The sequence below is a fragment of the Triticum dicoccoides genome, chromosome 5A (assembly GCF_002162155.2).
Source record: "Triticum dicoccoides isolate Atlit2015 ecotype Zavitan chromosome 5A, WEW_v2.0, whole genome shotgun sequence".
Lineage (NCBI taxonomy): Eukaryota > Viridiplantae > Streptophyta > Magnoliopsida > Poales > Poaceae > Triticum > Triticum dicoccoides.
In genome coordinates, this window is record NC_041388.1 from 424,640,672 (window position 1) to 424,666,228 (window position 25,557).

Sequence of the window (25,557 nt, forward strand, 5' to 3'; positions counted from 1 at the left end):
GCAAACGTCCTTACAAGCTCGGACCTGAAGAGTTGAAAGAGCTGAAGAAGCAACTCGATGAGCAAGAAAGAATGGGTCTCATCCGGCCTAGTTCTTCTCCGTGGGGTTGTGGTGTTCTTTTTGTGAAGAAGAAGGATGGAACGGGCCGACTTTGTGTTGATTACCGTCCAGTGAACAAGAAGACCATCAAGAACAAATACCCACTTCCCAACATCAATGAGCTGTTCGAACAACTCAAAGGTGCCCAAGTATTCTCCAAGCTTGATCTCCGTATGGGTTATCACCAGATTCGCATTCATGAAGAAGATATTCCCAAGACAGCATTCAGAACAAGTTTTGGTTCATATGAATACACTGTCATGTCTTTTGGCCTCGCCAACGCTCCTCCGACGTTCTCTCGCATGATGAACTTCATCTTCAACGCCTACACCAATGACTTCATTTTGGTCTATCTCGACGACACCGGGCGCCGACGATAAGGTCGTGGCCAAAGAGGAGGACACAAAGGAGGCGCCGGGCATGGAGCCTGGCGGCTTTGCCATGGCGGAGGCGGAGTCGGAGTCTCAAAACACCCAAGCCACGGAGGCGGCAGCGCTGTTTGAGGCGGAGCATGCCGCCATCCTCGACTAGATTCAGTTCGAGCGAGAGGTGGTGGCACCTCAGTACATTGAGTTAGACAAGTTGTTTGTGTCCCTCTTTTGAACAACGGCGACGAGGTGAAGTCGGTGATGTGGCCCGCTGCCAATGACTACGAGGCCGACCCGTCTGGCACAGGGGTCATCGGCATCTCCGACGACGAGTAGAGTAGAAATAGGGTAGTTTCTTTTCTTCTTTAGTATAGCTCATTTTGCTAATGCATGATCCATCACCTAGATGAATTTTATGTTGCATGGTATACTATGAAAACGGGGTTTTAGATTTTGAGGATTATGGCTGTAGCGCCCGCCAAATGAGGGGTGACCGGCTCCCGTCTGCCGACGTATAAAGGGTCAAATTTGACAGTCCTTGATGCCCTTGTCCTTCAAAATTTATCTTGCCCGGATTCGATGATCAGATCCTGCCAGTTTGTTTGCCCAAATTTAGTACTCCCCGATCGCAAGACATGTTCAGAAATGAGCCGGAATCCATGGCGTGGACAGCAGAGCAGAGAGCAGCCAGTGATATCTTTTCGACATATACTATTCTCAGGTGTCAGCGCAGCCGCGGGAAGAAGATATGATAGGCCCCCTAGATGATACAGATCGCGTCTCTGCCCTGCTTTGCATTTGCACGCTCGTGACTGAGCTCTTTTTGTACTGCAGTGATTTCCCGTTTGCAGTGAACCGATTTGTCGACGTGTTCACTCTCCGAGTCTGTGGCCGTCCGTGAGTCCACGTAGTCATGCGATTGTAGGCCGGAACGGAAAGTGGGCTGAACCGTGAGCGTGCGTCACTGGGCCTAAAAATGGAGGCTCGGGAGCGTCAGCCAAAACTCTAGATTTCTTCCCACTCAAAAAAAAAAAAACCTCTAGATTTCCTCCACGCTACCTAGGCCGGTATCTTTCTTTAATTCACAAAAAAAAGATTCTAAAAAAGTTTTTTTTCTTCTATTGGATCATTCTTCATTTCCGCTTCCCCTATGTCCAAAAGGAGATTTCGGTGGTGACAGTTTAGCCCTTTCCTTCGTCGACAAGCCTGCGGTTCCTCCCCACTCCGCCGCTTCATCGAATGGTGGAGGAGAGGACACAAGCGCTTCGACTCTGACGAGTAGCTATTGTTGGTTCCATGTTTCGTTCGAGGTGACATATCTGTCGTGGGGATGGTTTTTTGTCGGAATAAGGTGCCCCCACCCATCGGTGCTCCAATCATCAGTGGCACCGGAGACCAGGTTGCTCGGTCGTATTTGAATCCGAGGGGGGGGGGGGTGATGGTCGACACTCGATGCCCCCTTGGATGGCGTCGGGGTTGGCGTGTGCAGAAGGTTTTGGAGGTCCGAATTTGGGTGCATGATTGGAGCAATGTAGGAAAGTTATCGATGGCGAGCAGTGGTTCATCGAGGCCCTCCAAGGGGTCGAAGTGTAACCTTAACTTTTCGAGGTCCTTTCCACAGAACTCCATGACACCTTGCTTTCTGGTAGTTTCGTCTGGTTTTCACATGCGTACACACTGTAATATGCATGTCCAAAGATATACGTGGATATCGATCTGGAAAAAACATAAGATTCCCTTGCGTTGAAAGTAAAAAAAAATCGACGGTTCTAAAAAATGAACTTTTCCATTGCTAAAGAATAGATCAAACCTCGATGTTAGGCAAGACCTCCTGGCTATTTACTCATGATGTGGCTGAAAACAAAAGGACCATATTGGCTTCATGAGTGAGAGACATGGTTCGACAATAAGCACAAAGCAATTTTTCATAACCGCAAAACAACCTATATTCGATGATTCTCTTATATTAGGTTTGTTTGTATGCCATTGTATGTGAAATCTTGACGGTGCAGATGACATCGCACGAAAATGTTCATCATGGTGGACACGGCCAAAAAAATAGGCGGTGTTCTGGCCTCATGGTATGGCAACTTATCATAGGATAGATTAAACATGATGAATATGGAGATCTCATGATCATATTGAGTTGATTTGGTTTGTGTCCTTTTTTTTCTTTGTCTCTTGGTCTCGTCCTCTAACAATACATCAACAAACGGAAACTCGCAGGGATATCCGGTGTGGGGCACGCACCTGTTCAATCGTATCGACAGACTGATATTGCCTCACGATCCTTAAAGTCGTTGGATCCCGCACAAGAACACAACAATTTTATAACTTAGTAGTTGAAACTTATGATTTTGTCAATCACGGGTTTTAGAACTTACGATTTTGTCTGTTGCTCATACCAAGTCTCGACGGCTCATCTTGTGAAGTGTGGCACCCATTTATTTTTCGAAAGTATGTAATTTCTTTGAGCCCATGTTGAATTTTCTATGAGAAAATGAGCATAAGAATGGATTCCATTGGAATTTAGTTGCCCCTATACAAAATTCCTCTAAAAATCCTACAATCCAAAAGAGATATGCGAAATGTATGTTGTTTAATGGGTGGTACTGAGCGCGCTGGTCCTTTTGGGTCTTAGCACGGCGACTTTCCGACTGTCTAATAGAAGTATAGAACAAGCTTTTGCGCGGCTCCGATGATGAAGGGGTGATGACAGCGGCGCGCCTTCGGCTTGCTCTAGCGATTGTGGTCGTCGCTAGGTGGTCTACGGATCTGGATGTAATTATATTTCTAGTGTTCTTTGTACTACCTTGACAGCTGAGGAATAAATCGAAATTTTTTCTTGAAAAAAGAAAAAGTAGGATGGGTTTTGAGCTACGGATTGTGCTAATAACACCCATCAATGAAAGAGAAATACAGAGAGGAAACGGTGGCCATGGCCGGCGGCATAGGTGCGGGTACCCTAGGACGGATCAAAGCGGTACCCTATCCAGGACGGCACTTCCATCGTCGTCCCGGTAAACATCCGCCATTATAAATACCGCCCAAGCTCTCACTCCCACACGCCTAAACCGCTACGCGTACGCCCCCGGCCAGAACCAAAAGCCCCTCTCCCTTTCCGCCATTAAAATACTCGGGCCGGAAGAAACTCCCCGAAGCACCAGTGACCGCGCTAGGCTGCTAGCTAGCGTCGCGCGTATTGGTGCTGGTGGCATCGGGCTTCGCGCGGCGGCCGCCGGTGTAACCTTTGGGAGGAGGTGTGGGGCGGGGGATGTACGGCGCGCCGCTGTCCAAGGACCTCAACCTGCCAGCCCAGCTGCAGCCGGCGGCCAACGGGGTGCGCACGCCGCCGCAGATGAGCTCCCCCGGCCTGCTGCGGTACCGGTCGGCCCCGAGCGCCATGTTCGGCGACGTGTGCGGGGACTTCCTCCCGGCCTCCGCCGGCGCCGGTGCCGGGCACCGCCAGGGCAGCCCGGACCACGCCGCCGACACCGGCTTCGCCCGCTTGCTCTCCGGCCACCACCACCAGCAACACCACCCCGAGATGAGGGACAAGCCTCCCCGCCCCGCCGCCAGCCACTTCACCGAGGACCCCGCCGCCGCCTCCATGGCCTCGCAGCAGCAGCAGCAGCTCATGTACCAGTCGCAGCAGCAGATGGCCGCCATGGAGGGGCTGTTCCGCACGGCAAGCTCCGGCGCCACGGACCCCGTCGCCGCCGGCAACGACAGCCTGCTCCGGCAGAGCAGCTCCCCCGCCGGGTGCGTCAACCATCTGAACATGGACAACGGTAGGCGCCTTAACCCCTTCCCCATTACGAGCTCTGTTTCTTGGCTCTCGCGCTCGCCATGTAGCGGCACTGCAGCAGCAATCATGAGCTCGCTCGCTAGCTGGGAGTAGACAGCTTGAGTAGCTAGCTGCTTTCCATTTCTGGAACCGTCGCGTCGAGCAGTTAATGGAATACTGGTGCTACTCCACTCCTAAACCCCGCAGGCTACGGGAGCATGCTCAGGGCGGGCATGGCCGGCGCCGGAGGAGGAGGGTACAGGAACGGCGACGCGCGGCTCAAGGGGCAGCTGAGCTTCTCGTCGCGGCAGGGGTCGGTGATGTCGCAGATCTCGGAGATGGTCGGCGAGGAGATGGGCGGCGGCGGCAGCAGCGGCGACGACGAGGCCGGCAGCAACGGCGCCGGCTACGGCGGCATCCCCGGGTACCCGGTGGTCGCCCCCTCCGCCGCCGCCGGCTGGGACGAGCCCTCGCCGTCCCCGTCGCCCTCGCTGCTGTCGTCCGACGGCATGTCCGGGCCGGCCGCGAAGCGGCGCCCGCGCGACGGCGCGGCGCGGCAGGTGAAGCCGCAGTTCAGCCTGCCGGCCGGCAGCAAGCCGTCGCCGTCGCCCGAGATCGCGGCCATCGAGAAGTTCCTCCAGTTCCAGGACTCGGTGCCGTGCAAGATCCGCGCCAAGCGCGGCTGCGCCACCCACCCCCGCAGCATCGCCGAACGGGTCCGTATACTCAGTCCACACAGCTCACCACCATGTCATGCCGTTCACGTCTGTCTCGCCGGCCGATTCTGACGCCGTGGTGTGCGTGCAGGTGAGGAGGACGAAGATCAGCGAGCGGATACGGAAGCTGCAGGAGCTCGTCCCCAACATGGAGAAGGTAACCAATCAACCAAGCAATCAACACACCGTACGGCACAAACGCCGAGGCCGTGCCAGTGATTTGTTTAACCCATTAGTAGTAAAAACCGTGGATTAGTTCTTTCCCCCATTTGGGCCGCGCGCCACGTACGGGAGGACCACGACAGGCCGTGACTGATTTTTACTCGCTCGCCATGGCTGCAGCAAACCAACACCTCCGACATGCTGGATCTCGCTGTCGACTACATCAAGGAGCTCCAGATGCAGGTCAAGGTACGTCGTATGTATTTATTTATGTTCAGATGATGCTACACTTTCGCTTCCTTCCAAAGGTGAGGATGGATAATGCGGCGATTTGCGTCGCTGTTTGTGCGCGTGGAAGCTCGCCGGAGATGTTAGGATCAGCCGGCTCTGCCCTGTGAACTGGGGCAGGGGCAACTTTAATTAGGCCCATATCCAAACCGCACACGCAATGGATGCATGCCGTAGATCCTAACAAACAAATTGACCAATTAGGAGCACCTTTTTGAAGTTTATCTGCCGACCGTTTTGAATTTTCTCCAAGTTAGTTGCTCATGGCGTGGTCTCTGCTGTTGATTTTGCCGCAGGTGATGAAGGACGGCCGGGCGAGCTGCACCTGCGCGGCGGGCAGGCCGCCGAGGAGCTTCGCCAGCTGACGGGCCATGCTCGCCGGCGTCCCTTCCCTTCACTGCACGTTCGCGGGAGCGGAAGTGAAGACCAATGGCATGCTGTCATCGATCAATCAATCAACCATCCCATCATCAAGCCGTAAGCAGGAGATGTACTACATGAAGGTCATTGAAAGCCCGCCGAGGCCACGGGCCCCACGTGTCAGCGGCATTTGCCTTAGCTCCGTGGCCTAGCTTAGGTCGTTCATCTGTGAGGTGTACATATACGTGGTAACCTGCAATAAAATCTCACTCACACGGCTGATATGATATTCGTTCTCTCTTTGATTTCACTGGGGAAAAAAGTGTTCCTACGGGGAGGGAGTTGAGTTTGTGGCGTCCAGAGCGCGGGCGTGACCGCTGAGGCCGACCGATCTGGCTTCCCGTGACAGCATCATGCGGGGGCGGGGGCGGGGTCGGCTGAGGTCGGGTCCGGTGAAGAACAGACCGAGGGTTGGGTTCGGTGCATGCATATGTATGTATGCCGTCAGCGGTCGCTGTCTCATGGCCCTCTGCCGCGATCGTCGATCCGCCACCGCCTCCCCCTCGGCCGAAAACCGCGGGCGCTCGCGTGGCGGCGTGCCTCCCGCCGCGGGTTGCGTGGCACGGCTGTTTCCGCGCGCGGTAGTGAAGGCGCTCGCGGTCCGCTCCGTTGCTCGGCCGGGCTGGATTGGATTGCAGGTTGACCACAAAAGGCCTAAAAGGCCCCTCCCTCTTTTTTGCGGGATTTTATTCTTGCGAAAAAGATCAGATCTATTGTAGAAAATTTACGCGAGGTACAAATCATCTCAAACATAACAAAAAAATAACAATGAGATTTTGAGGCCAACGACGACCACTGCTGCCGCCAGAAACGAGCCGCCGGCGTGCCGCTCCTTTATCGGAGCCGGCTTGACCTTGTCGATAACAACCGAAAAGTCTTTGTGCATGTGCCCCTAAGGACTAACGCCATGAGGTTGTAGTCGTCGCATTGACGCACCTGACATCAAACCTCGCCACATGAACTCCATTTTTTTGCATGATGGCAAATTTACTTAATGCACCATGGCGATTTCACTCTCAATACCTTGGCAAATTTAATTCTTATACCAGGGTAAATTCTTTTTTCATATTATGGCAATATTTTTTTATTCCATGCGACCATGGCATTTTTACTAATGAATCATTTTTATTTATTTATTTATTTATTTATGTAATATAGCAAACTTACTTTATGGACTATAGCAAACTTAATGTATGGACTATAGCAAACTTACCAAGGCAAATTTCTTGTTCCGTATTAGGGCAAAATTATTTTACATACATGGCATTTTTTCCTTTTATACAAAGCATAAAAATTTATAATAAAAATTAAAATTGCAATTGTTAATATGCAATCTTGCCATGGTAATTTGGTTCATATTTGAATACGGTCGCTATAGGTTATAGTTCATTGTGCATTTCATGGCTGCAAAGTTGTGCGGATTAGTCATATGGGATTTTTTTCCCTAAAAGGTGTGTCTCATACATCATGACAAAATATCAAAACAATTTTTTTGGAATACTCACACCACAAATGTATGAAAAATTGATCTTCATAACATATTTACCTTTTTTAAAATGGTAATTTTACTTTTATTGGCATGACTATTTCTTTTATTTGCCATAGAAATTTTACTTTTATCACCTAGGTATTTTTATCCTCATTGCCATTATGCCATGGAAAATTTATTTTAGTCACTCATGTGAATTTAACTTTTTATTTTGCCTTGGCAAATTTTAAATAATGGACCATGGCAAATTTACATTTACATTTCATGGAAAAATTTACTTTCATGGTTCATGGGACCTCGGTAAATTTACTTTATGAAACATGGCAATTACTCTCTTCGTTCCTAAATACAAGTCTTTGGAGAGATTTCACTATGAACCATATACGGATGTATATAGATGCATTTTAGAGTAGATTCATCCATTTTACTATATATGTAGTCCATAGTGAAATCTCTACAAAAATTTATATAATGAAATCTCTACAAAAACTTATATTTAGGAACGGAGGGAGTACTGGTGAACTCTATATGGTACACTTGTTTTGATGGAAAATTTTACTTTCATGGTACATGGGACCTTGGTAAATTTACTTTATGAAACATGGCAATTACTAGTGAACTCTATGTGGTACACTTGTTTTGTGTTTCTACATGATGCCAAATTTAATCCACATTTTTTGTTGTCTTGATGTTTATAGTAAAAATACCCTGCAATGGCAATCCTCATTGGGTCCACCATGTAGTACATATGCAAATTGCAACGATTCTTCTTCTGGGCCATTTTGAAAGAAAAAAGGTTGACCATGGGAAAAAATTATTATCCTTTTTTGTGGGCGATTTCGTATGAGACCCCGACGTCAGTCCGATGTGGAGATGTGCCGATCAGTCCGGACGTTTGAGATCTATTTGAGAAGTCTGTCTGAGTCGAATTTACGTGACCAGAACGTCCAGCCGGGCGTTGGATACGACCTGCAACTTGTACCCTACACGCCGAAAGACCGGGCTTGGCCGAGGGGGGGCTGCACTCGGGCCCTGTTTGGTTCAACTTTTATTAACGGATTCAACTGTCGTGCAGCAGAATCTGAATCAAAGGGCGAAACCAGCAGAATCCGATTCCAGAAATCCGCTGCTAAAATCTGAACCAAAAGCGGAAGCAACCTAGGACGTGCTTTCTCAAATCTGATTCCAGTGGGGGACAAAATCTGAAAAAGCTGTATCAGCTGGTTTGCGAAATAACCTACATCTTTTTCACAACCTTAGTGTGCACGGTCGGCAGGTAGCAGAGACATGAACACCAGTGATCGGCACTCTCCGCCCTCTGCACCGCTACAGACCGACGGGAGGGCGCGAGGCGCCGGCGATGAGATGACAAAGGTCACAGAGGTGACATCACGTCGGAAAGATCCGGCCACAAATCTAAAGCGCGCGCCCGGACAGCATACCGTCGGGCGAACATCACCGCGAGCTAGCTACCCCCGGCGTATCTTTCGCGGCGTCGGCGTCGCTTTACGGTACGCCGTCAGCGGCCGCTCTTTTTTGCTGCTTCCCTGGCCTGCCCGGAAAGGGAAGCTAGCTATCCAGCGCGCGCGCCCAACGCCGGCTACAGGCTTCGTGGTTAGGCCAACTCCACCGCACGACCTTAAACGGACGTCTGGATTGGTTTGAATCTGTCCCTTTAAGGCGCCGATGGGTACGCCCGTGTCCGGCTGTGTCCATTGTGTCGTGCGTGCGCCCATCACGCGGCCGCACCCCAAATCGTGTTCGGGGCGGACGGGGTTAAAAATAATAATTATAATTAAATAACTAAAAAAGCAAATAAACGCATTTAAAAAAATATAAAACATATATATGGATTGGCCATAAAACGGCTCAGTTTCAACGGCCACTTAAAAGGCCCAGATTCATAATTGACATAATAAGAAAATAAAAAAAAAAACTCCTCCCGCGCGCTCCTGCCGCGCCCGTCGGTGCCGTGGCCGTCGCCGTCTTCACTGGCCGCCGGTGTCGTCGTCGTCGCTGACGAGGTCGACGTACTCCGGCGGCGTCCAGAGGTGGGCCGGCGGTGCGTGGTGGACGGGGGCAGGCTGGACGGTCGGAGGTGCCTGCACCACCTCCTCCAGCGGCGACGCCTCCCGCTCCGGAGTGGGGCACCAGTTCACGCCCAGGTCGGCGGCCATCTCCGGCGCAGTGCACGACCAGCCCCACCCCTGGCCCAGAAGCTTCTTGAACGCGGGCGAGTCCTCCTCCATTGGCTCCTCCTTGGCCGCCACCGTGACGGCCGCCAGCTGCAGCTCCGGAAAGGCCACGTCCCCGGCGGCAGAGAGGGCCATGGCCTCCTCCAGGCAGTCCCACTGCCGCTCGTCGTGCGTGTTCATGGAGTCGTCCATGACACGCTGCAGGAGACGGGCCTCCTCCTCCGCTGTCATGCGAGGAGGGGGAGGGGGCGACGGAGACGGGGAAGGCGACGGCGTGGGCGTCAGGCCACGCACCCGCGTACGCCCGCGCGGCTCTGCACGTGGCCTCCGCGGCCCCGACACGGTGCCGGCGAAGTAGGACGCGCGCCGCACGTCGTGCTCGTCCTGAAGCCATGTGTCCCAGAGCGGCGAGTCGGGGGCATACCTGTGGTCGTAGTACAGGTCGTCGGGGAGGAGGTGGCGGCGGCGGTTGATCTCATCGCGCCGTGCACGGCCGGTCGCCGGCACTGGCGGGATGGGCACCCGGTCCGTGGAGAGATGCCACCCGTTGGGGAGGTGGGCGTCGCTCCACGGGACCGACGTCCTCGTCTCCCAGTATCTCCGGCACACGTCCGCGCAGATGTACTGCCGATCGCGCTCGCCGGAGGGCCTAGGGGCAATGGTGAAGGGGGCCCGGCGGGAGGAGCGCGGCGGAGACGCGGGGGCCCGACGGGAGGAGCGCGACGGAGACGCGGGCTCCTCCTTCTTCACGGAGCCACGGCGGCGCCCCGAGGAGGAGCCGGCCTCGCGGTCGTGCTTCCCCTTGCCGTTCCAGAAGCCCATGGCGAGGTGGGCGGCCGGCGAGCTCGAGGAGGAGTCGGGCTAGGGATTCTGCGTTGTCGGGGTTCGAGGAGGCCGCTGGGTGGCGTGGGGCAGTGTGGACAACGACCCGTCCACGCTTTCCACTTAAAGAAGGACGACGACTGCTCAACGTGCGGATGACAGGTGGGACCGCCCGCTCGTGCGCATTGATGTGGGTGTGTGGGAGGTGGGCGGCCGCCTGCCACGCGGCCCCGACGCGGACAAGCGCGTCCGTTTGGTGTCCGCCGCGACCCAAACCCGGCGCAAGTTTGCGCCCGGTCGGCCCGGACATAAACGGACAAGATGAGTCCGGGCCGTCGCGCGCTGGGCCGTTTCATTTGTCCGTTTTACCCCAAATGAACGAGGCCGAACAGGAGAGAGTCGCGCGGTGGAGTTAGCCTTAAGCTAGCAGTAGCACACAGTCATGCGCGTGTCTGTGATGGATGTGCGGCTGTGGCTTATCAACGTCAACGTTTGTCTTTCCATGGATGGACTCGGCTAGGAGACGGACGGTTCGTCGAGCTACTGCCTACGAGACTAGAGTAAATTAACAGTAAGTAGTGCTGACTGGAGTAAAAAAATGTGACGTTGTCGCGAATCCGCTATCTTCTTTTTAACCTAGCTAGCTAGCTCGTGCTATGGTCCATTTTAGCTGAGGCCCCAGCACCGGACGTAAGTTCTGCCCGTACTTTACCTTGAAGTGTAAGTGAGGCTTCATTGGCCGTTAAATTTGGGTCGTCACGCCCACGTACGTACGCCCGTACCCTTGCACGATTAGTCAAGACTCAAGAAGAACCTCAGCTATCTCTCTCTCAAAAAAAAGAACCTCAGCTAGTGGCCCCCCTTCCCTTCAAACATCCGGACGGACAACTTGAACACAGCTCAAATAAAAGAAAAAGGCCACCCAACAAAACCCTGAAATCCAGCTCAGTATAGCGGACCTAAAAAAATAAGTTGGACGGGCCAGAGAGCACCATATTTTTTAAATTCTAATAAAGCATATATACTACTCTCTCCGTCTGTCAAAAACATTCTTATATTATAGTATAGGACGGAGGGAGTATTTCAGTAGATATAGGCACTACGGGGCTGTTTGGTTTTAGGACTAGCATTGTCATACTTTGCCACATATTTTTGCCAAACATGACTAAGGTTAGTTCATTAAAATGAGAGCCACAAGATGGCAAGCTTAAGGGAATCTTACCACACTTTTTGTGTGTATGTCATGTGGGGTCCAAGTGTGGCTTGCCTAAGATGTGGCTTGAACCAAACACTCACCTAAGTTGGTCAAACTTGCCTAACCTTAGGTGTGGCAATCTTTGGCAATCTTAGTCACAAAACCAAACAGCCCCTACATCTTTCTGTCACATTCATTGCAAGATGAGCAGATGCACATATATACATACATATATACTACCAAAGACCAAAATAAGCCATGCCATATGACCGAAAATGCATAGGAGCTCTCGGGTGCTACGTCCCTCTATATTCAAAAATATTTTAGTAATTCAAAAAAGTCAAAAAATCCCGAAACTTTTTATGGAATCAAACATGACCCGGTATTGCACTCGTATAGAAAGATTTAAATATGAAATGACTTTTATTTTATCCGGGGTCAAAGATTTCCCAAAAATGCTAGATACAAATACTATTTATGCTATATTGTCGTCATAAATTTGTTTTTTTTTGCCCTGAAGTCAACGAGAATTATTCCTTGGCCAAACATTTTATATGAATACAACACCTAGTCATATTTGGTTCACAAATATATCCAAGATTTTTTTTGGCTTTTTTTGAATTATTAAATTATTTTTGAATATAGGGGGGTGGAGCACCCGAGTGCTCCTAATCCGCTTCCGCCATATGACCATCTATATACTACTACATATCAAAATAAGCCATACCATCTGACCACCAGACAAGGTTGCGTGGAGTTACGTACTACAAATCAGCTTTCCGTTCCTTCATGCATTTGAAATCTTCAATGCTATCTTCATAGCTGTACTTCTCCAAAATTTCACCCTCTATGTTAGCTAACAAGTTGTTGGCAAGAAACTCATCCTCCATTGTATTGCACAACCTTGTTTTAATGATCTTCGTACTAAAAAATGCACTCCCCACACACTCTATCGTGGGATTGGAAGGCTAGGTGGGGTCCCTTTGTTGGTAGAGAGAGAGAGGGAGGGAGGGAGGGAGGGAGGGAGATGACGTGGGCTAACTGCAATAGAGAACCGAGCGACTATTTTTTTCCTTCCCAGGAAATTAGCTGTCGTTACCATTGGTTGTAACAGAAGGAGAGAGGAAGACATGCATGCCTCACATTTATGGGATTGCATGCAAAAGATTAGACGCCCAAGATTTTGGGAAGGAGGGAGTAGAATATTTCGACTCGAAAGTAATACTCAACACTACATGTCGTCGATGTAGAGCTTGCCGCGACGACTCTAGGTCATCCGGCTGATCACATATCCCTCGATCCCTGGAGCTTCCTTCAAGAATTAAAACCACTGTGCGAAAGCCCCACGGTGGGTGCCAACTATCGTGGTTTTGTCATGACAGATGTCCTCGAAAAAGGACCTAGTGTGAGGCCATCACAGCTAGGTAGTACTTTGAGTGAGGTTGATCGAAATCGAGAGACACGGGCTTACCCAGGTTTCCCCCTCACAATGAAGGTAAAAGCCTACTTCCTGCTTGATTGATTATTGCTTGAGATCTTGATTACAAAGGTGCGACTTTGGCCAACCTAGTACTCGAGAGCTTGTAACTTAACTTTTTCGCCTCAGGAGCTCCCCTTTATATCTAGGTCGAGACCTTGAGGTCACAACAGAATCCGGGTTGTACTGCGACCCGTGTCTTAATCTATTTCCTACTCATCTTGTCTCTCAAGGAAGGGAAATTCCTTATAACTTCCTCCTTAAGCCGGCCTGCCAGACATTGGGCCATTAGCCGGCCTCCTCTTCCAGTCGTCTCCTGGGCCTTGAACTATGACCCACATAATGAGCCTATTTATGAGCGGCCATATGATAACCAGGTCATATCCTGCCCGGGCCATATCGTGGGGTATATCCCCAATAGGGGGTGTATGTGACATCCCTGCTTAACAAAAATGATGACTACTCATATAAATAAGGTGCACCTTCTTTTTAGGGAGCCCATCCAAAAGAAACCTCAAAGGTGAGCATGCTTGGCTTGGAGCAATTTGAGGATGGGTAGTTGATCACTGATGCACACGGGTGAGCACAAAGTGCGCGGGAAAGACTAATGTTGGTATGTGGGGCTAGTCTAGATCTCAGGTGCAACGACTAGGAACCGGTGGGTTTGGTCGGTACGTTACACCTAAGCACGTCCATGTGGCACATGCCATCATGTCTAGCATATCTACCTCTCTTTGCTACTCAATTTAGCATGAGCATCCGACGTAGGCCCGGAAATAGAAAAATTGGAAGATGTCTTGTAACGACATAAATTAATAGGGGATGAAACGGATATGAAATACATAATTTGAGCCCAAGAATTGAGCTACAAACTACACCACTGATTCCATATCTTAATATGGCAAAGTTTTGATCTGACGTGATCCTTATAATTTTGTCTCACTATATGGTTGGCAAGATGTTTACTTTTGCCGATTAACATGGGGTTTCTTTGGGAGTTGCTTGACGCGTAATTTTTAGGAAATCTAGAGATAGTATAGAACCGCCAAAAAAGTAATGTAACTAACCTGTTTGTTCCAAGTGGCTCTTGTGCTCCTGGAACCATGTCTCCCTGAGGTATGTATGTGTTATATGTGAGCTAATTGGAAAGGACTATAAGTCTATAAACACATGTTTCGTGCCAGTAGCAAATTTGACCAATGCCGCAATCGCCACAAAAGACTTAAGTCTGCCAAGTGTGAGTGCTACCCAAAAAAACTTGTCCAATCTGGATGGACGGATGGACCATCTTGTAATCTCCAAGGATTGTAACCTATGAAATTTCATCAACCATGTAGAGGGCATATGACTTTGGTCAATTTCACAGGTTGCAATCCTTTGGTCATTTTTTGAGATGATTGTCCATTTGGACATTCTTTTGGATAGCACCCACATGGTAGCCCTAAGTGTTTGTAAACACCATAGTGAATAGAAGTGACGAATGCACTATTTATCCAATCAACTGGAAGGTAGTATGCTAAATTTAGACTATGCATGCATCGGACCAACCAAAGAAAGACTAATAACTAAAATTCCCGTGAATGAGCGCTCTATCCTCTTCACCTCACATTATCATACATAGGACGTTTTTTTTTCCTGTTTAGATCTCATGAGCTATGAATTTATGCTATCTGAAGGTTCTAAATTTATGATGGGTCCATGTGTATGCTAATTCATTTCCATTAAATAAACTTAGTAAGAACACATGTTGCGCTGTCCCTCTCTTTCTATATATATACTTTACTCCCTTCGTCCCATAATATAAGAGCATTTTTGATATTAATATAGTATAAAAAACGCCCTTATATTATGGGACGGAAGGAGTAGCATACACATGGATAAATAGTGGAGTGGAGTGGGGTGGAGGCCGCGTCCTTATATATACTCTACTCAATTTCTTGCGCGTTGATTCTAGTTATAGTTTATAATAACATAACGACCATGGGGAATGGAGGCCATGGTAGCTGAGCTCCGGCCGGTCGAGCCTCGACGGATGCGACACGATGCTACAGTACGGGCCATCCCCATCCGCACGTACGGGCGAGGCTTTCCATTCTGCCATCGCGCTACGCCGTGCAGCGAGCCAGCCTGCCACCACCGGTCCACCACGTACGGCAACGTCGGCACCAACCTACACTGCATGCACTACCACACGTAAATGGAGGGACGCCGCATTGCGCGGTCTGTGGTCATTGCCATCAGCAGCGAGGAGTGAGTGCCGGGCGCTCTCGTTCCGCTGGTCCTTCCTCTACGAGGCCTTGGCTTCCACGGCCAGGGAGACGCCGGAGGACCACGGCGGCCGGTGCATGCATGGACGGGGAGCGCTGTAATGGTGGCTCTGCCACTGCCGCTGCGCCGCGGTCCAGCGCCATTGATCGGTGGCTCTAGCCAGCTTCCCTTGGATTGGATGCGCTCTCTCCTGCGCTAGCTCCGCCCGGTTTTTCAACGTACGGCGTACGGAGGTGGGCGACGGGCCGGCCGACGTACGGCTCCACTACCACTCCACGGCGTCAGGCTGAGATAACATGCACCGTTCGATCCGAGTGGGTGGACGTTGGCAGGCCGTTCAATCGGGCCAAAACCGTCCTCTCCGAATGTTGTAATCGAGCAACAGCGAATGCCACAGGTGCCGGTTTGGTACATGGGCAGTCGATTCATAGCATTGCCGTTCTAATTAGAGGGCGATTGTGCTTCCACTCTTCTTAGCACTCTGCTACGGCGAGGTCACGGGTTAATGAATCATCATCAGCCCCTATAGATTGCACGACAATGAATCGATGGTCCGTCCCGTGCGTTGTCTTTTGTCCAGACTCTAGAAGGCGCCGTGGCCAGTGCAGCGATCCCACTGCCCCGCACCTAGCGGTCTCTCAAGGAGTGGGAATGGCGATCGGATGGGGATGGGTTTGGCCCGAAATAGACACATGGTACCACCTCGATAAGAGCCGGCTGTGCGCACGAATCGGTAAATCGGCACGAGCGTGTTCACAGGAACAAAGGTGGGCAGGACGGCCGGATGATCGAGCAAAGCACTGCAACAACAAGAGTGGAATCCAGTTAAAAGTTGGCACGCCACTAGGTACTGTACACCGCATCATCGCGGGATGCAATGTACACCACTACTGCAGCTTGGGCGGCACAAAGGGGGAGGGCTGCCCACATGAAGATACCCCAGCCTTGATTGGGGAAGGAAGGAAGGAAGGAAGCTGTCGCGCAGATCTGGATGGAATCGGCTTGATCGCAGGGTACGTAGTACAGAGCGGACGGACGGATGGATCATGGTGATCCGGCCAAGATGCAGCCGGTACCTGCGCAGTTCGTCAATAATGCCTCCCTCCCTCCACCATGGGGATCCTCCATGTGAAAGCTCTCGAGATCCTGTGCAGAGTGCAGACCAACCTCATCTTCTTCCATGCTCTCCGTGTCCATGGTAGAATCTGCTCCGCACTCACGCCGACTTCATGGCAGGACCAAAGCGGGCAATTTTCTGAAATAGCATTATAACCAGAAAAGAGCGAGTAAGTATGGATTTCAGAAGCTTTGCTCTAGGAAAAATTTCAAGTCCGAGCTTTCGACGATAATATATATTGTACTCTTCCCGTCAGCCACACTCTGAATTTCAAAAACCACCGCCTGTTTACAGAAAAGATCATCAGCTGGACGTGCTATGAGTTCTATGAAAAACAGTCAGATCAGTCCATGTTCAGAAATACCAGCAGAATATGGTCAAAAGGAAGCAATACAGCACAAGCTGATTCAGGGATCCACTAGCGCCCAGCGTAGCGAGATTTCCCGCACTACTCGCTCAGATATAGCCCCAGTCCCACTGTTCCACCTTACCCTTCCTAGGACTCTTGTCAACTTGCCCTTCCCACTACTCACAGGTATATGCGAGTCAACTGCAGAATATTCATCCACCACTAGGACTTTCTTCAGGCTCGACCCTTGTGAGTTTTGACTACCCACCAGACACTAGTACAGCACAGGGCGATACAGCAGAAATCATCATACTGTTTGCGACCTCCTCTAACAGGATATGGCCACCTTTAAAAAGACCGCCAGCATACCTGAGAACAAAATCAAAGAACGAGTTACCGTGGATGAAATAATCCAGTTCCCTGTCATGGGTCAACATGAATGATAGATCAAGTGAAGGCTAAAAATAAACAAGTGAAGGTTCTAACCAGAAGAATTGAGCTGAATACTTTCTGAATCTGAAACAAAAGTGCCGGGTTGTTGCAACTGAATGTTGCATGGCCTGAAAGTTTTGAAGCCTCCAGTACGTACAAGCGCCCATAAAGGATACAGAGGTTTGCAGATGGGCTTGACTGTTATAAGCACATCTTCTGCCAAGGTAGCTGTATATGTACCCACCACTTGCACAAAAGGCAAAGAGCACTCACGAAAAGAGTTAGAGTAACAGTGGAAATGCCACTTCCAAAGAGAGGTGAAATGGGTACTCGTTATGAATGTACCATCCATAAATCTTGTATAAACATCAAGTTTAACCATTTGTGATCGAAATTTCATTCACACAACATTCAGAATTGAGCAGCCCATACGAATGACTCGGTAGGTTCTAAGTGATTGGAGCATTAAAATAGGACAGCCAGGTGCACGCAGCTCCCGCTTGCGCAGGGTACCGGGAGAGGTCCGACCACTTTGGGTCTTTTGTACATAACCTTCCCCAGAATTTCTGCAAGAGGTTGTTTCCAAGACTCGAACCCGTGACCTCATGGTCACAAGGCAACAGCTTTATCGCTGCGCCAAGGCTCCCCTCTAAGTGATTGGAGCATTCATAGCAAGAATTTCAACTTTTGTGCACCAACCAACCTAACACAGTAACACCATCCTCCAACTCAAATAGCGCCAAAAGTTTTTCTTTTCCCTTTTTTGGTGTTGGGGAAAGACGAGTGCCAAAGGATGGTAGGAGGCCATCTCAAGATTCAAACTGTACACTCTTGTCACTAGAAGTTGATTTGCAAAATTTTAGATGACTAGCATATTCATTTACATAATCACAAAACAATGCTGTAGGAAAATTTCATCGAAGGAAAAATAGTGCAGTGTGACAAAAATTGGAGTATCCCTAACATAGTAAACATGGTAAGTAAACAGTTTCCTCTAAGTACATGCAGAAGAACATACAATTCTATAGCACATTTTGCAGACATACTATTCTATGGCAAATTCTGCAGACACCTTAAAAATCATTTATCTGTAACCCATCTTCATTTTACAACTGTACATATGCAAATACCTTAAACAGATTACATCTTCTAAGCAATACCAAAACTAAAAGGGACAATTACAGTTCCACATGTACCTTTTTTTTTTGCCGCAGTGAACATTAATCCCACCAGCTATAGAAAAGAAGTTCACATTCAACAGATGCTAAAATAGTCTGCCTTCTCCTCAAATATTCAGCCCATTCCCCTTTTACAATCTCATCAGTGTCCATACATAGTTAGAAATAATTTGCTTTCTCATTTAGTATTCTTGATTTTACCAATGCAAACATGTAATAAAAATGATGTCACAACATAACTTCTTTTCCTAACATTCCAACATTACTTTTAGTACTTCCAAGTGAAAATTAGGTGCAAGCCTGAGACTGGATATTTGGATCTCATCATCTCAATGCAACTGCAACAAGCTGTATTCATCAGAATTAAAAAATTAATGCGCAACATTTTGACCTCATAGTTATCAGTGCGACCCATATCGATCACTACCAGTTCAAGCAAAAGCAGCAAGGATTGACAGATAACATAAATCTTTGAACTAATTCAAAGCAAACCATAAAAAGCACAAATTATTCCATCACATTTCATAGATACAGATACAGGCAACAGCTAGAAAACATCACCAGGAAGAGATCCATCCGAGAAGAAGGAACCTAGATCAGAAGTAGAGCCCCATCTGGACGTTCTTCTCCACGAATCCGCACTTGGCGTAGAACCCCCTCAGCTCTGGGGTGCAGTTCAGTATGACCTTGTAGCACCCCCTCGCCCTCGCGTGCTCCACGAGGCGGCGCACGACGCCCTCGCCGAGCCCCCGGCCGCGCGCCGCGGCGTCCACCACCACGTCCTCGACGTGCCCCACGGTGCCGCAGCGCCGGATGAACTTGCGCTCCACGAGCACCGCTCCCGCGGCCGCGATGCGGCCCGTGCCGGCGTCCTCGGCGACGAGGACGAGGTGGTCGCCGCCCAGGGCCGCGAGCTCCGCGAAGCGGGAGCGGAAGGTGTCCTCGGTGAGGGGCGCGGAGGGGGAGAGCTGCGCGAGGAGGTCGCAGAAGCCCTTCGAGAGGTCGCCGAGCTCGAGCGGTCGGATGCGGTACGCGTCGGCGTCGGCGCCGACGCCGGCGCCGGCCTCCGACGCCGTGGCTGCTTGCGGTTGTTCCATCGGCGTGCCGTCTGACGACTTCGGCCAGCGAGATGGAGGGACGTCAAATAAGGCCCAACTGGTGTTAATTGGGCCTTAGTAGGCTCATGGGCGAACTCATGTGGGCCGGATCTACAAAGATTCGCCCGTTACGCGTCGCCTCAAATTGGCATTTCGAAAACCACTTTCCCGAAGGCACCCGCCCAAAGCCCCAAACACAGCCGACAAATCCCCGAATCGAAACGCGTCACGTCGCCATGGTCGCCGCCCCCATCCCCGCCGCCGGCGAGGCGACCCCGCCCCCGGAACCGCCCCCGTCCCGCGTATCCGTTCGTTCCTCCTCTTCTTCCTCCCGGCGCCGATGTGCCCTCTCGAGCCGTTTCCGCGAGCCGGCGAGCCCGCGGCGCCACGCGTGGGTCTCCCTCCAGGGCCGCCTCGTCGCCGCCGAGGAGGCGGCGTCCGCCGAAGCGGCCGCGCCGGGCCTAGCGCCAGATGAGGCGACGGCGTGGGAGCTCTTCAGCCCGATGCACCGCGTTCTCCTCGTCGCCACCGTGGCGGCCGCCTCCTCCCGCTCCCACGCTGCCCGCCGCATCGAGCAGCTCCAGCGATCGATCCATTTCAGGGTTTGCTTCTACTTATCTCCTCCATTCCGATCTTATTTGGATACGCAGTGGCCACCATATGCTATCAAATGTGCCCGTGCTGTTTAAACGAGTTACTATTTGAGATCTCTTATTATATACAGTACTAGGTGATTGGGCTCCACCTCCACTAGAGCGTTGCACATTTGTAGTATATTGTAGCAATACTTTTTGTTCAATTTTTACCTTGTTGAATCAGCAATACAAGTGAATTGGCAAAGTAATGTTTCCATTGTGCAGGATGAGGTGCTGCAAAGCATGCAGCAGAAGCTGGATGATCTGTTGGGCGAGATGCACTCCCTGCAACAGCAATATGTCAAGTGCGACAGCTTCATTTCCACCCAGAGTGAAAAGGTTGAGCTGGTGAGCAGCAAGAAGCTAATGGATGAGGAGGGAACCAGATGCTGCGTGTGCTCACAACCAGTGACTGCTGCTACTCCTTACAAGACAAAGGTATATGTTTACAGAGAGTATGCTCCCAGCGGTGCTTTTGTCTCCCTTGTATTCTCTTACGCTGGACAAATGTGCAGGATTTCTGTGGAATGGATGATGCAAAGAGCGATGTAGTTGATAGGACTAGTGTAAGTCTTGTGGATCATGAGGAGCGCCGGATGTCGGATCTCTCAGACATTTGGAGTGTCGTATCCTCTGTGGATAATCATTTAAACGGGGACAATCAGGTAACTAAGAATGTACTTTTCGGAGGCGGAAATACCCCTTTTGTGTTTATATTCATTTATGATTATAGTTTGTCCTGGTCATATACACCTGCATGTTTCCATGGCATATGTATTTTTTATGCTAAATTCAAATGTGCTCTTATCATCATTCTTTGATCAATGTTTAAACACAAAAAATTGTTAGTGATATCACTGGTAAATTCTATCCAGCTAAGTTCACTGGCAGCAGAACAAGAGTTGTATAACATTCAGAAGGAGTGTGAAGAGAAGGATGCGATTATAAAGGAACTGACTGCAGCTGCACATACATCTAGCACTGCTGATGCCAAGGTATGCCTTATCTCAATGTTTGCATGCTACTTTGTGGGTGGCGTATTCTTACAACATTTTTTCTCTTTTTGTGTGTAGAGAATTGCAGAGCTGCAGGATATTCTCAAAAGGAAAAACATGGTGATATCCAAACTGAAGAAAGACATGTCAGCTCTGAAGCAGATGGTAAGCAGTTATTCTAGGTTCTACTGTCTGTATATTGTTATTTGTAAATTATTATTTTTTCAGGTGAAATGCTGACTTCTCATGTCTTTTTGTTTGATAACAATAGGTTGTTGAACTAACAAGGGCTAAAAGAGCATCTTCTGTCAACTTAAATACAGCCTGCTCTGAAGTCCCAGTGATGTCAAGCAATATTTTATATGATATGAGCAGCACTAGCCCATCATCATCGGATTCTGAGTCTCCTGTAACAGCGAGAGAATACCTTAATGTGCAGCTCACTGACGGCACTCCAGGAGACTGTGAATCCACAGGAAGCTCTAGAGTATCAGTGCGAAAAACATCTCTTCCTCCAGCAAAATCATCAGTGCGCTCGACTGTCCCACTCAAAGAGAAATGTTTAAATCCAAAAGTGGAAACAAGTTTCGTTGGTAGACAGAAGCAACTTATATCCTCTAATGGAGACTTTAAAAAGACTAGACGACAAAGTCACCAAGATTCAAGGAATAAAGCTACAAAGAGATGGATATAGAATCTGGACTGCGAGAACTTATTACCAGGTAGGTACACTGTTTATGCTTGAATTCACCTCATCTCATTATGCCACGAAGTTTATTGAATATCTTACGTCAAAGAAGAAGAAGCAACCTATCAAATATACCATTCTGTTCAGTTCATCTTTTTGACGGGTTCTGTTTAGTTCATCTTTGTTGAATGCATAATTCTTCTCCCTCAATTCATTTTTATATCTATTCTTTTTGTGTGTGGCTGCATCTTTGTAGTTGTCACCCTTCATTAGTTTCTAGTGCTAGTCGTCACTTAATCTTCCACTCAGAAAAAGGAAGGTGTATTTAATCTTACCAATTAGATACCCTTTTTCAAGACCGTGACAATCTAGCACTTTGATTATTCTGTCAAATGAACACGTTGAACTAATTGACTGAGCGAAATGCCTAGACCCTATCCCCTGATACTCTGTGCATCTCCTTCCCTGATGCAATTTTTAATGTCATTAGCCGCCCTGTTACACAAGCCCTTTTAGGACGACACTTCTATGAATTCAATAGCCGCACACGTTCCTTTCTTGTTTGCTCACCTTTTATGTAAGTGCATTCTACTTCTTTGGTAATGATATCCACTGCATAGTGCTTGATGTTACAGCCAGTTATCTTCATTCCCCATCTTGCTGCAATAGCATGTAACAATTTCCTCTTGCAACTTCTTTAATTAATTACATCCATTTTTTTACATTTCAGATCAGGAAAGGAAGTTGGTTGGTTAGGATAGCCTGTCAGGGTGATGCTTCCTAGCTCCTGCTGTTGTCCGGTGAAAGAAAATGGATGCATGCGATGCAAGTTGCTACATACTTTAGTTATGTCTGTCATGGAGCCAACCAATCCATGATCTAGGCTCGTCATTGGTATCTTCTCCGTTGTAAAATATGTCATTTGGATCTCAACAGTCTGCATCTCCCTGGTCCTGATTCTTGAACCCATCGTTTATAGTATTTAATTACTGGATTAGTTTATCTGACGGAATCTCGGAGCTCGTTTTAAATTGAATGGTACGTGCATCCCCATTCCCTAATGTGGTTTCTGGTTCCCCGTAGCAAAGCTGTCATGGTGAAGTTAGTTGTCTAGTAATGCTAAGAATTTGTCTGTCAGGGTAGCAGGCACCAATAATTGTTCCTGCATTTTGTCTACGTGACAGAATTATTTCGGGATACACATATCATCTCCTGTTTAACTATATTCATTGGCTCAATCCAATTCGCGGAGGCTAGATCTCAGGTGTCGATATGGTGGACGGTTGTGCATAGTTTTACAGGGTTGTCATACTGAAACAGAGCAACGGTCTCGTAGCAGTAGGACACCGCCGGCTGATGCTGGCAAAGTCATAATCTGGACCTGGGTTCACATGCTCTTTGTAAATAACACGAAAAAACTTAAAGATACGATTCGAAGACTGTAGAAATCATAAGGTCGTACTTTTCGCAACAAGTTACAAAACTTGCAATGAAGTTTGATCATTTGTTGAATTTATATAGTGTGCAAATGGTCATGTGTAAATTTTGAATGCACATGCTTGTATCCATTCTTGCACCATTTTTTCCGGAACCTCAAATAATGCGATTTTCGCTAAAATTTCTAGCAAAGATCATGTAGAACCAGGTTACAAATACCCCCTTAGTTGATGTTGTTCCTTTTCAATGCCCCACAACAACCTTTAGACTTGTGGAAAGGCCTAAGGCCATATATTAACTATCAAATACTCCCTTCGTCCGGAATTACTTGTCTTAGAAATAGATGTATCTAGACGTATATTAGTTCTAGATACATCCATTTCTATCCATTTTAGCGACAAGTAATTCTGGACGGAGGGAGTACATCCTTACAGAAAAACAAAACGAAATCCGAACCTTTAGGAGTGCCAAAATCCTCTTCCTCTTGCATCCACCGGCGGCGCACCGTGAGCAAAACTTGTTGCCGCCTCTGGGCCTCTGTCTCGACGGAGTAAACTTTTTTAAACTAAGGAGCTTGTAGATGCAACGGACGAGAGGTCATCGATGTATACCAGAAGACGTCGGCAGCCATGATTTGCGTAGCAAATTGCTGTCCTGGATAAAAAAACATCGAGAGGGCCCTCGGATATTGCTGTCCTGAATAAAAAAACAACGAAGAGTGCCCTTAGATACCCCCAAGACCACGAGCATTGGTCGAACCCAGATGAATCCACTAGTGACCAAGACCGGTGTAAGGGCATATTTATCCCTAAGGTGTTTTGGTGATTGATGACAACGCGTTTGCGGACTAATCGTGTGCCTTGAGTATCCCAGACATTTCATCGCTAGGCACAAGACGGTTGGGTGCCCCTCGAAGACTATTGAAGACGATGTCTTTTCTACGTTTCTTTTTGGTGGATTTGAGTCGTAGGAAAGCCGTACTATTAAGAGGGGGTCCGCGTCGGAAAGGTTTGGGTGGAATCATCATGTACACGTCTCTTTCTAGTCCCCTCCTTTTCCCCTGGAGCTTCCTCCGCTTTCTCGCCTCCTTGGTTCTGGCTGCTGGGTTGGCTCGCGGTAGTACTGCTCCCAGGTGAGCGGTAGTACCGTAGGCACCAGCGGTAGTACCGTGCGGCGGCGTGGTAGTACCGCAGGTGCCCACGGTAGTACCGCTCCCCTGAAGCTGCACTACCGTTGCCCACCAGGCTAGTACCGCTTCGTCGCGGTAGTAGGGGCGGATGTAATTTTTTACATCCGCACCTACCGCGGTAGTACCGCTTTCGCTCCACGGTAGTACCATGCTATGGTGTCAGGCAGTAGTACCGCCCCTCGGCAGTACTATTGTGTCCGGTTTTTGCTTCTTCCGTTTCTTTGCGGAAGTAGGCACGGATGTTTCCTCCCCCCTGGCTAGGGGATTCCTGCCTTGCGGTAGTACCACATGGCGGCGCGGTAGTACCGCCCTCGCGGAAGTACCGCCCTCAGCTCCTGCGCGTCAGATCTGACCTTGCTGTTGCTGGGGTTGCGGCAGTACCGCGGGCCTGTACGGTAGTACCGCATGACCGTGCGGTAGTACCGCTTGGAAGCAAGCGGTAGTACCGCGCGGCCCTGCGGTAGTACCGCTGGCCTGGAGCGGTAGTACCACTGGCCTCGGGCTGGTAGGTGGATAACGGTTGGATCTTTGTCCCACACTATATAAGGGGTCTCCTTCTTCTCCGTTGACTCATCTCTTCCAACCATAAGCTCCATTTTCGCCCGATCTCACTCTCTACCCAATCAAACTTGTTGATTTGCTCGGGAGTGGTTGAGAAGGCCTCGATCCACACTTTCACCAAGAGAAATTTGATTTCCCCCACTAATCCCTTGCGGATCTTGTTACTCTTGGGTGTTTGAGCATCCTAGACGATTGAGGTCACCGCGAAGCCATAGTCCATTGTGGTGAAGCTTCGTGGTGTCGTTGGGAGCCTCCAATTGAGTTGTGGAGATTGCCCCAACCTTGTTTGTAAAGGTTCGGTCGCCGCCTCCAAGGGCACCAATAGTGGAATCACGGCATCTCGCATTGTGTGAGGGCGTGAGGAGAATACGGTGGCCCTAGTGGCTTCTTGAGGAGCATTGTGCCTCCACACCGCTCCAACGGAGATGTACTTCCTCTCAAAGGGAAGGAACTTTGGCAACACATCCTCATCTCCACCGTCTCCACTCTTGGTTATCTCGTGCCTTTACTTGTGCAAGCTTATTTGTATCATATCACTTGCTTGCTTGTGTTCCTATCCTTGTTGCATCATATAGGTTGCTCACCTAGTTGCA

General features: G+C 49.4%; 3 protein-coding genes across 3 annotated transcripts; 2 read left to right on the forward strand and 1 right to left on the reverse strand.

The window, feature by feature from the left end:
- Positions 1-3,502: 3,502 nt before the first annotated feature.
- On the forward strand, positions 3,503-6,067 carry LOC119302030 (transcription factor bHLH130-like). Its single transcript, XM_037579041.1, has 5 exons — positions 3,503-4,258; positions 4,462-4,970; positions 5,062-5,127; positions 5,313-5,381; positions 5,717-6,067. Exons 1-5 carry the CDS (start codon positions 3,742-3,744, stop codon positions 5,783-5,785), a joined length of 1,230 nt encoding a protein of 409 aa, XP_037434938.1. The 5' UTR covers positions 3,503-3,741; the 3' UTR covers positions 5,786-6,067.
- Positions 6,068-18,691: 12,624 nt separating this feature from the next.
- LOC119302032 (glucosamine 6-phosphate N-acetyltransferase 1-like) lies at positions 18,692-19,498 on the reverse strand. The gene has a single exon (XM_037579043.1). The coding sequence runs from the start codon at positions 19,457-19,459 to the stop codon at positions 18,959-18,961; it is 501 nt and encodes a 166-aa protein (XP_037434940.1). The 5' UTR covers positions 19,460-19,498; the 3' UTR covers positions 18,692-18,958.
- Positions 19,499-19,648: 150 nt separating this feature from the next.
- On the forward strand, positions 19,649-22,789 carry LOC119302031. Its single transcript, XM_037579042.1, has 7 exons — positions 19,649-20,061; positions 20,320-20,532; positions 20,610-20,759; positions 20,970-21,089; positions 21,168-21,254; positions 21,361-21,811; positions 22,508-22,789. The coding sequence occupies exons 1-6, from the start codon at positions 19,696-19,698 to the stop codon at positions 21,781-21,783; spliced, it is 1,359 nt and encodes a 452-aa protein (XP_037434939.1). The 5' UTR covers positions 19,649-19,695; the 3' UTR covers positions 21,784-21,811; positions 22,508-22,789.
- The last annotated feature ends 2,768 nt before the right edge of the window (positions 22,790-25,557 follow it).

Excerpts from the sequence above, each read along its gene's own strand:
- LOC119302030 (XM_037579041.1), top strand. The coding sequence starts at position 3,742 with ATGTACGGCGCGCCGCTGTCCAAGGACCTCAACCTGCCAGCCCAGCTG. Across the intron at positions 4,259-4,461 it reads CCATCTGAACATGGACAACG|GCTACGGGAGCATGCTCAGG; the intron begins GTAGGCGCCTTA and ends TAAACCCCGCAG. Across the intron at positions 5,382-5,716 it reads AGCTCCAGATGCAGGTCAAG|GTGATGAAGGACGGCCGGGC; the intron begins GTACGTCGTATG and ends ATTTTGCCGCAG.
- LOC119302032 (XM_037579043.1), bottom strand. The coding sequence starts at position 19,459 with ATGGAACAACCGCAAGCAGCCACGGCGTCGGAGGCCGGCGCCGGCGTC.
- LOC119302031 (XM_037579042.1), top strand. The coding sequence starts at position 19,696 with ATGGTCGCCGCCCCCATCCCCGCCGCCGGCGAGGCGACCCCGCCCCCG. Across the intron at positions 20,760-20,969 it reads ATTTAAACGGGGACAATCAG|CTAAGTTCACTGGCAGCAGA; the intron begins GTAACTAAGAAT and ends AATTCTATCCAG. Across the intron at positions 21,255-21,360 it reads TGTCAGCTCTGAAGCAGATG|GTTGTTGAACTAACAAGGGC; the intron begins GTAAGCAGTTAT and ends TGATAACAATAG.